The 16,680-nt window shown below is 38.3% G+C and overlaps 1 protein-coding gene across 3 annotated transcripts; it reads left to right on the top strand.

Moving 5' to 3' along the window:
* Positions 1-2,207: 2,207 nt before the first annotated feature.
* TUBE1 (tubulin epsilon 1) lies at positions 2,208-16,561 on the top strand. 3 transcript variants are annotated; one of them, XM_068184276.1, is made up of 12 exons: positions 2,208-2,287; positions 2,361-2,434; positions 4,208-4,260; positions 6,382-6,439; positions 7,002-7,117; positions 8,122-8,243; positions 9,542-9,729; positions 10,528-10,703; positions 11,482-11,622; positions 13,126-13,266; positions 14,147-14,321; positions 15,364-16,561. In XM_068184276.1, the coding sequence occupies exons 1-12, from the start codon at positions 2,263-2,265 to the stop codon at positions 15,520-15,522; spliced, it is 1,428 nt and encodes a 475-aa protein (XP_068040377.1). In that variant the 5' UTR covers positions 2,208-2,262; the 3' UTR covers positions 15,523-16,561. The 3 variants fall into 3 exon arrangements, with proteins under 3 accessions (XP_068040377.1, XP_068040378.1, XP_068040379.1); XM_068184277.1 differs by lacking the exons at positions 2,208-2,287; positions 4,208-4,260 and having other exon boundaries at positions 2,364-2,434; XM_068184278.1 differs by lacking the exons at positions 2,208-2,287; positions 4,208-4,260 and having other exon boundaries at positions 2,374-2,434; positions 6,382-6,531.
* Positions 16,562-16,680: the final 119 nt, after the last annotated feature.

Here is a 16,680-nt window from a genome sequence, read left to right as displayed (position 1 = left end):
TGTTCAAAAGCTGTGGAACACCATTCCTCTATAACACATCAGCAAAATGTTACTGAGAAACTAAGGGTAAGAAACACATATTACCATAAGTCTGTTGATTAAATGATTAATATAGACAAAAGTGCCTCCAAGGGGACCTATATCAATTCATGCATTTTATACTATGTAGATAAGTGGAGCTTCGTCTACAAGAAAACAGAAAGTCAAGTGTGTGATTATTTCTTTCACAGAGTTGAGCTGACTGTTTCATTAAACACCTGAGCATATGCACCAAGCCAAGCTGGCTACTACACATTAACTTCCTGCCCTTGGACCTCCTTTGGCAGCTAAAAAATACCCCCACATTAAAATGAATCTCAATTGCATCTCCAATTCACAGTGTTTCCAAGTTCAAAAAGAATAATCACTTTACATTTGCCTTCACAGACCACTTAAAGAACACTGGATGCCGAAGCTCAGAGTGTCTTGCTGCAACATCATGTTCAATAGAGTGAATCTGACTAAGCTGGATTTTCATGGGACATAGAACACAAAAACTGCAACTAACTTTAAAAAAAAGAAGAAAGTGGAGCTAATTACACAAGAAGAAAGAGAGATACAGTAATATTAAGAGATTCTGTAGAATTTAAATTAAGCATTAGAATGCTTATAAGCAATGTTGTACTGCTTTTAACCTTAATTAAGGCTAAGAAGACATGTGAAGAGAAGACTTTAAGGACATGTCAGTAAGTAAGAAGTATAGAGGCAATTTGACATCTAAGAGCAAGAACAGAGCACAGCCTACAAGTTTGGACCACTTCAAAAAACCACAGGGAACAAAATGAAGTTATAGGTTACATCTAGTCTGTCCAGAGACAAATGACTACCTACTTTCCTGTTTAATATGCATGTGGTTTTACACTGGGGATTAGTTTATGGCAAAGACATGTTTGAGGCAGTATGACTCTATTCATGCTAAACATGCCTATAACACTACAGCCATTGGTCCTTTCCCCATGACACTGGAGTAAACTTGGGCCGCTCAGTACTTTTTCTAAAGAACAATATGATTTCATTTAAGTTTTACAAATTCTGTCTGCGTATCTATTTCTTGTATATAATGCATTCTTATATTGTATTGTACAATATTTTATTTGCTGCAATACATATATAATCTTTCCAGGAAAGATTGCATATGTTTGGGGTTTTTTTAAATAGTTTGGGTTTTGGGGTTTTGTTTGTTTGTTTGTTTTGGTTTTTTTGTTGTTTGTTTTGTTTTAAATAGTTTGTTTGTTATTTTTTTAAATAGTCATTTACTATAAATTTATTTTTCTGTGGACCGACAATTAATGTCTACCAAGTCATGTCTAGGAGCAAAAAAAAGGATGAAAAATTTTATTTAACAATTTTTTTGTAGACCAGCACTACAAACAATCTATTTGGAAAAAACAGTATTTTGTTGGAAGGTATTAGCCATAAAACTTAATGGACTGGGTTGCATGGAATTGCTTTTTTCCTCCCACAGGAAGCAGAAATGCCATCTGTGTCACAAGACAGCTTTCTGCAAGCTTTGCATGTCCCACATTCTTTACTGTTTTCATCCAGGACTTGGCAGTGCTGGATTAACAGTTGGACTTGACGGTCTTAATGGTCTTTTCCAACCTAAAGGATTCTATGATTTTGCAGCTGAGCTGTGTTGCGGACCAGTCTTTCCATGCTGAGACAACAGCATCTCTACACTCCTCGTTTTTTCCCTGTGGACAATTATATGCACAATATGAAACCGAGCTTAACATGCAAGCCTGCAGGGAGGGTACATTACAGCATTTCCAAACGGCCGCTTTCTCATTTAATTTTTAGTTTGTATTTTCATACCGCTTCGCACATTTCACACCATCTCCCTGAATTACGTATTTGGGGAAAATAAAGCGCTGCCTTATCGCAACGTTTCGTCCATAAAGGATAATGAACTGTGGTGTATGGAAATACTTTTGTTCTCCCGTGCAGGGGCTTTATTTTAGTTCTTTGTCAGGCCTCCCGCATCTGGGCCTCAGCCGAGACCCCGCAGCCCTTACCGGGTCGCCCGGGTGTCTGAAAAGCTCCCAACTCCCCCGTGCTGTCCCGCCCTCTCCCCCCCGCTCCCGAATGGCACGTTCCACTCGCGGCGGGCGGGCGGCGAGCGCCCGCAGCTGAGGCGACGGTTGGGACGTTCCACCGCGGGAACTCAGGGGGCGCGGCTTCCGGGCGCCGATTTCGAAAGAGGCGTGCGCCGCCGGCTCGGCCATGACCCAGTCGGTGGTGGTGCAGGGTAAGGGGGTCGTGGCGCCCAGGCCCCCCGCCGCCCCCTCCCTGTGCCTGAGCCGTGTCTCTCCCCTTTGCAGTGGGACAGTGCGGGAACCAGGTGGGATGCCGTTTCTGGGACCTGGCGCTGCGGGAACACGCCGCCGTCAACAAGGTAAGGGCGTGGCAGCCCCGCTGGCCCGGGGCGAGCCGCCCCCGCTGCCTTCCGCGTCTGTCGCTGTGACTGCCGAGCCCCGTGGTTGTTTGCTTAAACCGAGGGCGCTTCACTGTGAGCACAACCATGCCCAGCTTCTTGTGCCGTTTAGCTAATCACGAAAACAAAACGTAAGGCTAGCTGTCAAGAGACCCTGTTAAATCAGAGTGTGGGCAGGCAGCAGCCGTGTGTAGTTTAACGCGGATTAGCGCATCCTGCACGTGGGATGGGACAACGCTGGATGTACGGACAGGCTGGGGAATGAGATGCTGGAAAGCAGCACCATGGACCTGAGGGTCCTGGTCGATGGCAAGCGGAACATGAATCAGCAGTGCCCTGGCAGCCAGGACCAGTGGTGTCCTGGGAGGCATCAGGCACAGCATCGCCAGCCAGGCAAGGGAGGGGATTGTCCTGCTCTGCTCTGCACTGGGGCAGCCTCATCTCTAGTCCTGTGTGCAGTTTTGGGTGCCACAATATAAAAAAACACATTAAGCTGTTAGAGAACGTCCAAAGAAGGAACACGAGGATAGTGAAGGGCCTTGAGATGAAGCCATATGAGGAGCAGCTGAGGTTACTTGGTCTCTTCAGCCTGGAGGAGACTGGGGGTCTCATTACAGTCTGCAACGTTCTCCTCGGGGGAAGAGGAGGGGCAGACACTGATCTCTCCTCTGTCATGACCAGTGACAGGACCCAAAGGAATGGCCTGAAGTTGTGTCAGGAAACATTTAACTTATGTATTAGAAAAAGGTTCTTCACCCAGAGAGTGGTTGGGCACTGGAGCAGACTCCCCAGCACCGAGCCTGTCAGAGCCCAAGAAGCATTTGGACAACACTCCCAGGCACATGGTGTGACTCTTGGGGTGTCTTTTGAAGGGCTAAGAGTTGGACTCTATGTTCCTTCTGGGTCCCTTCCAACTCAAAATATTCTGTGATCACTAATTCTGGCCAGCTTTCTCCAGCATTTCACCCTGAAAAGCTCAGTGTGTCTCCCTACAACCAGGCATTAGTAGGTCTGAGGCAGTTAACACGGTGAGGGCTGTTCAGTGCTGGTGGTTTGCCACTGGCAGTAAAGCAAAAGAGGACACCCCTAGAGCCCACCACTGTTTTCCACGTTAGCTCATGCCATGACTTGCTGTACAGTTTTAATGACCAAAATAGCAACATGAGGAGAACATAGGACTGTGCTGAGTACCCTGAACAAAATCACACTTTTCTTGCTGTGACTATAAAGTGCTTAAGGTATTTAAGCTTGTCAGATCTCTTTAGTTTTATGTTGGGTAACTGCCATGCTATCCCTTGGCAGGGATTTCAAGAATCAGTGTGATTGTGCTGTCCTTTTTGCAGAAGTCCATGGGCATTAGTATCACAAGCATTGGAATCTATGATGAACTGAGAGCTGTATCAGTGATGAACTGAGTCATTTGAAGAGCAGCTCTTCAATTTAATAGTTGCATTGGGATCTTCAGTAAACTACTACAGTTGCTTAATCTTGTGCTGAAAAATTAATTTCCTAGTTACATTCTCCTCTCAGTTTTTAATAACAAGCTGATGTTTCAATGAAGTGTTCTTTTTAGAGATGACTAGAACTAGCTGGATTCAACAGAGATGTTCACTCGGCTTCAGGAAGTAAAGTTTGACAGATATCCTTCAGTGGTTCCTTCCAACTTAAATTATTCCATGAAAAAGCACTGAGAATTTTTGACATTACACATAATTTTGTGTTGTTTCCTTTTAGAAAGGAATTTATGATGAAGCCTTAAGCAGTTTCTTTAGGAATGTTGGTACAAGGTAAGTTTTTATCAAGCAGTTCATGAGTTAACATGGTAGATCAGCCCTTGTAGTATCTTCTTTTAACCTAAGTTATAGTTTTCTTTAAGACATATTTAGCTTGTACTAGAGAAAGATTTTGCTTTTTTGTATTCTCCTCAAAACCTTATCTTTGCATTTCCATTCTATCTATATATACTTCAGTAGTTAAATGTGTTGAAAGTGTGTGTTTGTTTTCTTTTCCTTTTGTACCAAACGTGGACAGTCAGGATCTGATAGCTTCTGCCACTGCAAATAACAATCAGATTGTGTGCCCTCTGAATACTAACTGAGCAGCATTTCTTGAAGAGTTGTAAGAGGAATTGTATATAAGATAGTCAGAAAAAACTGATAATTTTTAAAGTCTTATGTATCTATTTTGTTACCCTGAGTAGTGTCTATAATTTGTTTTTTATTAGTTAACCAATTCATACCTTAAAACCATTTGGTTATCTCTTATCTTTCCAGTTATAAAAATCCATGCAGTTTGCAAGAAGAAAATGTGTACTTGGGATAGCCTGTTGCATTTTAATTAGTAAAAAAACATTTGACCAACCTCTGTTTCCTTCCATTGTATGAAAATGTTGCAGTACAGCAATGTGATTTTAATTAGAACAGCACTGAAATCCAAATTGCTTTGTCTCAAATTTTACCTCTTTGAAAGAACATTGCAAATGTATTGAAGTTTGTTTTTGTCATTCCATATGGGTATTTCCAAGATTCTTTTTTTTAATTAAGAAAATTAAATCATAAAAAGTGTCTGTTTCTGTATGTGCCAGATGAAACCACCAAATTTGTAATTGACAGGAAGGCTGTAATAGAAACACCTGTTTTCTCCCTGAGCCACCTGGTCTAGTGGAAGGTGTCCCTGCCCATGGCAGGGTGGTTGGAACTGGACAATCTTTAGGGTCCCTTCCAACCCAAGCCATCCCATGGTTCGAGGAATCTTGGGATTTTTTTTTTTTCAGCAATTGAATCCAAGTGGTTTGAAATTGAATTGAAACCAAGAAGGTTTGATCTGGCAAGAAAGACCATAAAGCCAACAGTAAGAAACATAAAGGTTGGTTTTATTTCCTCTTTGAATTTTGTTAGTCCCTAAAGAGAAATTCTGTAGGAGGATTTACTGGTGCTATAGTGTACTCCTACAGGTGTTGTGTAGGCTTGAGGAATCATCAGTATTGGAGGCTGTTGTGAGGTGCTCACCTAATGAGAAGTGTCTAGAGACCATCTTTGATTGACAAGTTGTAAAATTCTTGAGTAATCCAGTGTATCCCTGTACTCTTTTCCCCTTGTTCCTGATGGGATTCAATAGGCTCAGAACATCGGTGCTGTAGTGAAATTTAGCTGATGTTTTGTGAATATAATGGTGGTTAAATGTAGAATGGTCCTAAGACATACTTTAAATTTAGGCTTGGCCAGCTCCCAGATGAGGTAAATAATGGAAGAGGAAATAAGATCAGTCTTCCAGTATCCCTGCCTTTTTTTTCCCACCTTGTACTGAATCTAGTTTGGCCAGACCATAGTATCTCATCATTTGAGTGGGAAAAAATGTAACATAATATACAGTCTGCTATGTTGACTCAATACAACCAGTCCTGGGAAAGAAGGAAGATTTACCTATGTCAGCCCAGCAGGATTTCTGAACTGGTAAATCATAATAAGCAGAATAAGTCAAGCACAGCACTGTGCTGGTACAGTTACAGAGCTTTCACACCTCAAGCACAGTGCTGTACTACCCCCACTGAAAAGCTCATGAGGAGCTTTTTTCCATTGTTTGATGTGGATACATGTATCACGTGCTGATAAAAGATAATCCTTTCCAGTTTTGGCAGCGCTTGTAGAATTGCTACAGATCAGAGGCTGTATCTGAGAGTAAACTTCTATGCTTATCTTTCAGCTTCTTGAAGTAATATTTAGGATAATTCTTATTGAGATCATGTCCTGTATTATGAGGTCTTAGCAGCATGTTCAGGGTGTTTCTGTTTGTTTGCGTTGTCATAGTCCTCCAAACACAATATATAAGAGATAAAATTTTATTGTAGTACTTATTTTTTGCTGCAAATATGATCTTAGAGTTTTCTGTTATTGTTTTTTTTTTTTCAGAAGTGGTGATAATGGTCCTGATATTTACAAAGGAAAAATCTGCTCTTTAAAAGCACGAGTAAGGCAAGCTATAAAAGTAACTGTTTTTACATTGAATATTTATGTCCAACTGTGTGGGAATTTTCATGAAGTTCTTAAAATTGCATATAGGTTTAAGTACTGCTTTGAAAGTAAAATTTCTAATATTAACTTTTATTAATGCAGTAATACAGCTTGCTGCCAGTCTTGTTGAGTAACTTGTTGGAATTTTTATAAAATGATTGCAGATATTATTAACTAAGGATTGGGTTTCTTTGAGCCACTTTAAATGATTAAGGATCAAGGAAACTTGAAACATTAAAATGTTTTAATTGTTTTATTCCTAAGTAGTGGGGTAAAACATTATAAAATTTTAACAGAGTTTCATCTGAAATGCAGTCCTATCAAACAACTAGCAAATCAGCTAAGGAGAAGCTAGTTGGTCTCCTAGTTAGTTAACAGCTGGGGTGGGGAAAGGTTTCTCTGGAGCAGAGCAGAAACAGGATTCCTTTCATATTGTCAATAATTTCATATTTCTTTGTGTGATTATTTCAAGGGTGGTTTGCTTACTGACTGAATTTAAATTCTTTCCATTCTCAAAGGCACTGTTGATTGACATGGAGGAGGGTGTGGTAAATGAAATTCTACAGGGACCGCTGAGGGATGTGTTTGATAGCAAGCAGCTTATCACAGATGTTTCTGGTTCAGGAAACAACTGGTGAGAACCTCTTTAGAACACATTTCTTAGCAGCTAATTAGATGGCATTTGAAAGGGGAAATGATAACCATAGCTTTCTGTGTTGTTCTGCACCTGGAGAGCTGCAGCATTTTACCAGCAAACATGGAGTCACTGTTGCCTGGAGGAAGGCTTTGAAAAGGCTTTTACAGAAGAATAATTTTGCTGATATATCATTTTGTCTCTTTTTTCCTTATTTTTTGATTTTCTTTACAAAAGATCATGCTTTTTATTTTTGTTTCTTTGGCATTCAGCTGCTATCATTGCTTAGTTGAAGCCATAATCTAGTTTGAGACTGTGCAGCAACTGTGAAAATGAGATATATGAACAAATGCACTTTTGATTTCTAAACAGAGTCTGACTTTGTGCATATAAACTACATTACCAAAATAAAAATTTAGAAAAAGATTGATTACTATAATGAATTCCAAATTTTCACAGAGACCTTAAGGTACTCTAATAATATTCAGTGCACTACAGACTGGAAAGCAAATCACCAGCAAATGTACCAAAAGAGAGTGCAATAAGGAGAGTAAAACAGTCTTTACCATGTAGCAGACAAGTGTGTTGAAAATGAGCTGTTTGGGGTTTTTTTGTTGCTAGTAGCAACTGACTTGCATAGTACTCAAAAGATTATCTGTACACTTATTTCATAGGGATATCTTTATTGCTAAGTACTATGTAGCTTTCATTTCATTACTACAATTGGATCATCCGGTGTGGGAGTTTATTTCCTTTTCAGTACAGAATAATAAGTTCATACTCCAAAGTTGTGAATTTAGACCTGTTTGCATCCTCCAAGTTAAAGCCATGTCCTAACTCCCATATGCTCATATGTAGTCACAACTTAGAAACTCTCACAGATGAGGTGTTGCACCCAGTTTTGGACTCTGAACTCTAAAATGTCACTTAAAAGGATTTCAAATTAAAATTTTAAAGTTTGATTTTTTTGGGCAGAGGTTTTAAAGTACTTTTCATATCCTTAGGGCTGTAGGTCATAAGATATATGGCTGTCAGTACCGGGAAAACATAGTGGAAAAGCTGAGAAAAACTGCTGAACATTGTGACTGTCTACAGTGTTTCTTTATAATTCATTCCATGGGAGGTGGTAAGTAATCTTTTTATGGGGAGTATGACTGCAGTAGCCACAGATGAAAAAAAAAAAAAAAAAACATGGATTGTGAAAAGAAAATCAGTATAATAATCTACATCATTCAGAATGCAGATTTAGAAAATTAACATAGTACAATTAAGTGGACCTGTAATTATTTATCACTGATTTTATAAGAGCACTGAGGAGCTCTGATATGCTACCCAGAACAAAAATGCAGCTAAAATTCTAAAGATGAGGCAGTGAGTGGATCCAGATAGGTACCAAAGACAAACACTGAGGTGTTACTGATCAGAAGAAGGGTCGGTGACCTCTGAACACTGACAGCATTGTCATAATCATTTTAGTTGTGGGGAAAGAGTTTTCCAGAAGGCTTTGAAGGAGACTTCTAATGTTGCATAACTTCAGAAAAACTTTATTTTTCTGTTTTCCTTCCTCATAATTCTCTTGAATCTGATCTAGTTAGTTAATAAGCCAAAAGGGAGAATCCTTTGCAGTGACAATTTTGTCATTATTGCATTGCCATTAAGCCTTCCTACCCCAGAAATAGGAGAGTAGCATGTATTAAAACTGGTTATGATGTGGAAAAAGACACCGAAAATAGTTCTAAATATGAAGCAAGGATTTTGTCAAGGGCCTTTTTGTGGCCATTTGCTTAATTTCAGAGACCCTGGAGGTAGTTTCTGTTATTGTGAAAACTGCTGTCTTGTTCACAGATTAAATTGTCTGCCACTGAGAATGTAGCTGAATATTCAGAAAAAGACCACAGTTCATTTCTCTGTTTTGAACTCAGGGCTGTGTGCATACTGTTAATGAGGAAAAAAGCCTGTGTGCTGGGGGGAAGGGGCAGTTCTGTTTTTACTGAAGAATGAGAAAATTTCATAAAGAAACCCCAAAAGGAAAATAGTATTGTTTGGGGCAGTTGAATGCTTTTAAGAAAATGTTGTGTTTCATAATTCAAATTAAAGAACTGAAAATAAAGAATTAGAAAGACTAGGTCAGAAAAATGTTTGTTACATAACAGGACTTTTTGGTTTGCAGAAATTTTTGAGAATGTATACTTCATTTTGACTGACATACTGTGGGAAATAATTTTATTACTTAATTATTTTCCTGTCTGGGACAAACCTTCCTGCCTTAATTACATTTGAGTAATGTCTACTGTCAGCCAAATGCTTCAGAAAATATTTGTTAACATATATAATTGAAAAGTTGTTTGTCTCCTACATGAGTCGTAGAGCCTAAGATAATGTGAGGAACCTGTCTTCTCTCATTCTGTCTTCATTCATAATTAGGGACAGGATCTGGTCTTGGAACTTTTGTACTAAATTTGCTTGAGGAGGAGTTCCCAGAAGTATATAGATTTGTTACTTCAGTTTATCCCTCTGGTGAAGATGATGTTATTACTTCTCCATATAACAGTGTTCTGGCTATGAAGGAGCTTAATGAACATGCGGACTGTGTGCTACCAATAGAGAATGAAGTAAGAAATAATATTCTATTTCTGTAATTTTTTTTATTAGAATGTGGAAATGGCTCTTCCTTTTCAGTACTGATTTGCATACCAAATCTCCGGAAGTATAATTTCACGTTTTAAAGTAATAATTGAACTTCTAAGTCACTGGTAAGCTTTAGAAATGAATGTGGACATCACTAAAAAGTCGCTCTGCTTCTTTAAACTAAGGTAGAGTGAATTTTTTCATGTCTATTTCAAGATAAGCAGTGAAAACCTATTTACTGAGATAGTGTCTTTTCTTCTTCTAGCAATCAATTTTACTTAGTATTAGTAGGGTCCTGCAAGGACTGCTGGCCTCTCCAGATTCCAACAAGCTTAACTGTGCTGATTAGTGATATGTAAATCACTGACCTTGCAAAGTGCTAGACTCATTTGAATCTAGCTTCAGTGGCTGTCTTGCTGTTTGTTTGTGAAAAAAGCAAGAGAAAGTAAAATTTAGTCAGAGACTATATTTTTTGCTTCACAGGTGTTATCTTCTAAAACTGCTTTTTAAATTTTCATAAGCATTTTGAATAGTTGATTAAAATTCAAACTTCTGAGTCAAGCCGTGTATATATTTGTGATGTGTAAGGCACAGACTTAGGAACACTTCAGTCAACTGGAATTGCTCAAAAGTTGGACTTAGATGTGTCAAGGTATAATCTTTAACCTAACAGTACAATGTCTGAGCTTTCAAGATTATTAGAAATGAAAAAGTGTGGTACCGAATTTCAAAGTTCTATACTCAAGACTACTTCTGTGCTTTTTTTTCCCTCTCTCTCAAAGTCTCTGTTTGAGATAGTTAATAAAATTCATCAGATGATCAATTCTGGGAAGTTAGGATCAACTGTGAAGCAAAACAGCTTGGTAACATCAAGTGCAGGCCGTGCAAAAACACTACAAGAGAAGCCATTTGATGCAATGAATAATATTGTAGCCAACTTGCTGCTGAACCTGACAAGGTAAAGTTACGGGTTATTCCTGTGTAACAAAGTAGGATTTCTGGAGGTGGTGTGTGCTGTAAATATGCAGGCCTGCATCAACTTGAGTAATATTATTTGGTTTTAATTCTATATGAGTCTTCTCTTTTTAAGAACTGGTTACTAAATGCTTAAGTATTTTAGCATTTAGCACTAAATGCTAAAGTATTCAGATTGTTGTGGTGTTGCTTTAGCCATGACAGTTTTAAAACTGCGGTAAGTTTAAAGGCAGAAGTATATTGTCATTCACTAGTGCCTAATGGAGCCCATGGCGGTTTGCCTTTCTAGGCCAGTTGCATTATTTTGTAAATATTGTGAGATCATTTTTGCTCATGAACTGTCTATTGCTGCAAAAAACATACTTCTGGAGTACTGGCCTGTTTTTCTTTTAAACAGATTAATGCTGAGTAACATGTGTTTTATTATAGCCTGTTTAGTAAAAGTGGTATTAATTAACCAGTATTAAGTGGTATTAAATATTATTAATGATAAATCAGTGCTAAAGACTACAATTGGGAAACAAGGAATTGTTCTTGGTAACTTACTGTTTTTAATGGGAAGTATAAGTAAATAAGACATAGCACTGTTACTGCCAGATGTGAAAGTTTTGTAGTTATACTTGAACACTTGCTTGAATGCAGTGTTGTTTTACAGTTTTATTGTACACAACAGCTGAAAAATAGATTTAATGGATGTTTACCTTATGGAAGTGATTTACTTAGGTTTGTAGCAGTTTCATAACAGTTTGTTAATTTTTCAGCTCTGCTAGATTTGAGGGTTCCCTAAATATGGATCTTAATGAAATCAGCATGAATTTGGTTCCATTTCCTCGACTTCATTATTTGGTTTCAAGCTTGACTCCTCTGTATACACTGGCAGATGTTAATGTTCCTTCTAGAAGGTAAGAAAAAATATTATTGGAGTTTCACATTTAAAGCTTAATTTGTGATTTTCCATAGTTTACATCTAAAAATTCCATTCTACAGCAAAACTAAGGATGAAAGTTCTAAAACTTGTATATCTGCCACATTTTCAAATTCATCCTGCTGATTTATGGAACATCTATTGTCCCTTTCCTCTGTTGAGCCGGTAAACTTGACATCCTTTTAATCTCTGCTGGAAGTGTTTCTGTTGGGAAAATGTATTACTTAGAACCCACACCACAAGTTCTTTTGAGTAACAGCTTACACTTGACTGACAAAATACTCTAAAGACGAACAAGGGATTAACTAGGCTCTTTGGGGAAATAATGGTGTCTTACTTCAGTCTGGAGAAGCAGTGAGCCTATTTAATGTCTTCCTGTAATGATAAGCTGATGTGTCAAATTTTGTGAGATATTTATCCTGCTGACAAAGCAAAAAAATTACCAGTTAAAATATATTTTACTGTGTTTGGTGGATTATGTTGAGTCCGCAAGAGTGAGATAGAGAAATAGTGGTAGAGACAGCTGAGGGTAGGTGATGGAAATATGCAAAGTGGAGAAGAGGGCAGGACCACACTTATTTTCCAATAGCAAGTTGTGACAGTCAGATCTGTTGAGAACATACCTTGAGGATACAGTATACAGGGCTGGGGGAAAGGTAGCAGACTATGAGGAGACGGTCAGTCAAAGATGTTTCAGAATGAAGTGGGAACAGTAACATTTTTGTCTCCTTTATTTTGTTGTAATAGGCAGATTGTGGCAGAGGTGATGTAAGAAAAAATAAATAGAGATTATAAATGTACAGTATTTGGAACAAATGGAAAGAATATCTTAGATGTTGTGGGTCCATAGAATACCATCTTCGGTATCCCACAGTACAGTGATACTTGGTTAAGGAAGTGAAGAGAGAAAGAATATGATCTGCAGTGTCATCTTTTAAAGCAGTCATGTGTGATAAAATTAGAAGACTAGAGAAGTATGTATAGCCTGTCTTTTCCCAAATCATTAATCAAAATTAATACAGTTCTCTGACTCATTGATCCTTTTAAATAATGAAGTGTAACAGGCAGATAATCAGTTCTGTAAGGGTCAACACTTTGATATTCCTTGTCAGATCCTTCCGAGTGAGATTGTCTACTCAAATTGCTACATAACCAGAACCCCAAGTAGTTAAATCCTTTTACATAATTTTAAGACTTTGTAACCACTGGTATCAAATTGCCTTTATAAAGGCAACTTCTCTGATTCAACAGTGGCTTGTAACTTGAGGGTGAGGAAAAAAATGGGTCCAGTGTGTTTTTAAAAACTTCTAATGCGAACATATGTACATATAAAGGTTTGAATCTTTTCTATCATTTATGGTCCTAGATTAAATGTACCTTCATCCAGAATTTAATGAACTTTTAAACCCTGAAGGTGGGCGTTCTGATGAATTTTTGTCCTACTTTAGTAAGGGTAGATAACTGTTTTCTTTTCACCCAGGCTGGATCAGATGTTCTCAGATGCGTTTAGCAGAGATCATCAACTAATTCAAGCAGATCCAAAGCACAGCCTCTACCTGGCCTGTGCACTTCTTGTTCGAGGAAATGTGCAGGTTTCAGACCTTCGCAGAAATATTGAAAGGTTTGTAATACCACACAGAGTAGTCATGGGATTTGTACAGAAACTGGCATATTGTCCAGAGCATTCCAACTTCTCATTTGAACAGTTTCAGTACCAAATCAGTTTACTCCAGCCTCCTTTTCTTAATTTTAGAAGGGAAGAAAACATAATTAACTGATGTAATGAGTGAAAATAAGTCGTATTATTCCTGGATTTCCAAATAAAAGGAAGTGCTACTCCTCTCCATCTCCAAATTGCAAAAAAAAAAAGCAAAGCCCAGCTTTCCAGGGGTCTCCCAACAGCAAAGGATGTTGGCATAATGAGTTCTGTAGTAGAAGTTTGTTTTTGCTGAACAGAAGGCTCTTCTCTTTCCATGGTTACTTTCATGTTGGTAGGAAATCATCTTTATTTTAACTGTCTTGTTAGCACCTATTTTCTACCTTGAATAGTATTGAGCTACATAGATGTAACAGGAAAGGCAGGCAAAATGGAATTTATAGGCAGACAGGGGTGCATGGGGAAAATTCTGGGAATCTGAAGTATTTTACTTATTTCAAAACTATAGGTAGACTGATTGCCCTCACACAGTGTTGATCTGCCCCTTTACTAAATCTCAGAGTGCTTCCAGTCCCTTTTATAGAAACGGGTACTTGTAACTTCACTTTTCAAATCCTGATGCATTGAATTAACAAAACAATTGATGTTTGCAATTTAAATTTAACATAGAGACACAGTGGTTTAGTCTGAAGTCTAAAATATCTTATTCACAGTGACAGTTATAACTGTCCTCCTTAATCCTGAGTGCTTAAATGTTGACATTTTCAGACTCTTAGTTGAAACTGTTAGTAGTTAGCCTTTGTGTTCTTTATATTCCTTAGTTAACTAAATTTTTGTATCACAGGTTGAAGCCTTCTCTGCACTTTGTCTCCTGGAACCAAGAGGGCTGGAAAACTGGTTTGTGTTCAGTGCCTCCTGTGGGCCATTCCCATTCCCTTCTGGCTTTAGCAAACAACACCTGTGTAAAACCAACTTTCATTGAACTCAAAGACAGATTTATGAAGCTCTACAAGAAAAAGGTGCAACTCTTATCATTATAATATCTATAGTCACTAATCATTAGTATCTTGCATTATTGAAACCCAGATCTTGGTGTCATGAAAGGACTGTTTATAATTAACAGCCCAAGGGTTTTATTTGTGTGACCAGGTGACTCAAAGCCCCATCCAATCTGGCCAAGAGCACTTGCAGGGATGGAGCATCCACAGGTTCTCTGGACAACCTGTTCCAGTGCACAGTAAAGAATTTCTTCCTAATATCTAATCTAAACCTTGGAGTCCACCAAGCTTTCTCTCACTTCGCTTCCTCAGCAGGACAGGAGAGAAGTACCGTGAAAAACTTTTGGGTCAAGATAAAGACAGGGAGAACAACCACCAGTTATTGTCATGGGCTAAACAGACTTGGCACTTGGAAAATTAATATAATTTATTGCCAGTAATAGTAGAGTAGGATGGCAAGAAATAAAAACAAAGCTGAAAACACCTTCACCCCCCCACTCCACTGCCTTCTTCCCAGCCTCAGAATTCCACTTCTGTTCCTTCTTCACTCATCTTAGTGTCTGCAGGGCTGTTTCTCTCACATTTTCTTGTGTCTTCTCTGTCACAGCTGTTGTGCAGCATTTTTACCTCTTGGTAAATACATTGTCACAGAAGCATTACCAGCATCACTAATGGGCTCAGCTGTGGCCAGTGGCAGGTCCTTACTGGAGCTGGCTGGGATTGTTCTGTTCAGCATGACGGCAGCCACCCCTGCAGCCCTGCATTCTCCCTGCTGCCAAAACCCTGCCATGTAAACCCAATCCACAGCTGATCTGGTGTACCCAAGAACACAATATGAAAAGATGGGTTTTTAAGAAGTCAGTAATATCGACTGATTCACTTGGGGATTGTTACCAAACTTGCCAAGTGTTTAAACAAGGGATGTCATGATATAAGTCTCTAAGTGCCATTTCCACAATGCTTGCACTCCCCCCTTCAGTACAGGCTAACTGGTATTTACTGAGCCAAAGCAATCAAATACCAAGAAAAGGCTAACACTGAACTTTTGTTTTTATTCTCTTAGGCTCACCTTCACCATTATCTGCAAATAGATGGGATGGAGCAAAGCTGTTTTACGGAAGCTATATCCTCTTTGTCTGACCTAATAGATGAGTACAATGAATTGGATGCTACAAAAGGTGGGCCTAGACTAGATCCTTCAAGACTGAAGATAGCTGTTTAAAGAAGGAAGAACTGATTTTTAAAACAACAACAACAAAAAAACACTTTCCCTAAACATGCAGCCACTTCAGTTAACCAGAATGACTTGCAGCATGCCTGGTTATTGTAATTCCAAAGTGGGACCAGCACAACAGCTTCCTTACCTCACTAGTTGTCATTAAGTGGTGAGCCATGCCTGTAAGAAAGATTTGAAGGCACCTAATTGTGGCTGGTATCAATAAGGACAGTAATCCTACCTGTGGAGTAAATTGCTACACCATATGCTGTGAAGAAAAGGAGGAGAGGTTGTCTGTAGCAGCCAAAAATGTAATTCTTTTCTCAGACTTTCAACTTACAGTAAACTAAAGGTTGGTCTTGCTTCAAAGAAGGATCACCGTTGCTAGATTTAGTTTTTAACAAGCGACTATGAAGAGAAGAAAATCCCATGTAGTCTTTTCAAAGATGAAAGCAAGTCTCTAATGAAACTGCTTTCTTACACTTTGTAGTAGACATTTCAGAATGCTCTAAGCTATGTTCCTCATTTTTATATTTCTGCTCCTATGTTGTACTTAACTATTTTAGAGGATTCTCAGTTAATACCAAAATTGGCAATAACAGAAAATTTTTTAAAAAATTGTTTCAAGTGTTATGCTTGGAATATTAATGAATATTTTAATGATTCATATCCATGAATGCTGAGTTGCACTTGATAATGAGATAATACAGAATACCTCTGAGCAAAACCTGTACTTATGATGAAGTTATTATGACCATTTGGAGAAAAACGCTTATAGTCTCAAAAGAATGCAAGTAAAATAGATATTTTAATATTTATAATTATCAGGATAAGCAGCTTTTTTATATTACAGTAAGAACTTTTACAAAACAGAATGTACAGCTATTTCCAGTTGCTTGCCAATGAACTGTTACAGATCAGAATGGATTGATACAATGATTTCTTGAAATTTGAAGTCCTTCTAGCACAGCTGGAGTGGATATGTAAGTAAGGACAATTTTGAATGTATAAGCCCAGAAGTATTCAATAAAGTATTGTGATAACATTTGTTGAGAGCATTTTTAAAGAAAATTTTCTAAAAATAGCAATTTTCTTATGTCTTGCATCTATTATCCGCAGTTGCCCACTTGTTCCTTTGCACATCCGGTGTTTATATCCATAACA

The sequence above is a fragment of the Anomalospiza imberbis genome, chromosome 3 (assembly GCF_031753505.1).
Source record: "Anomalospiza imberbis isolate Cuckoo-Finch-1a 21T00152 chromosome 3, ASM3175350v1, whole genome shotgun sequence".
Classification (NCBI taxonomy): Eukaryota; Metazoa; Chordata; class Aves; order Passeriformes; family Viduidae; genus Anomalospiza; species Anomalospiza imberbis.
This window is presented reverse-complemented; position numbering and strand designations above follow the sequence as displayed.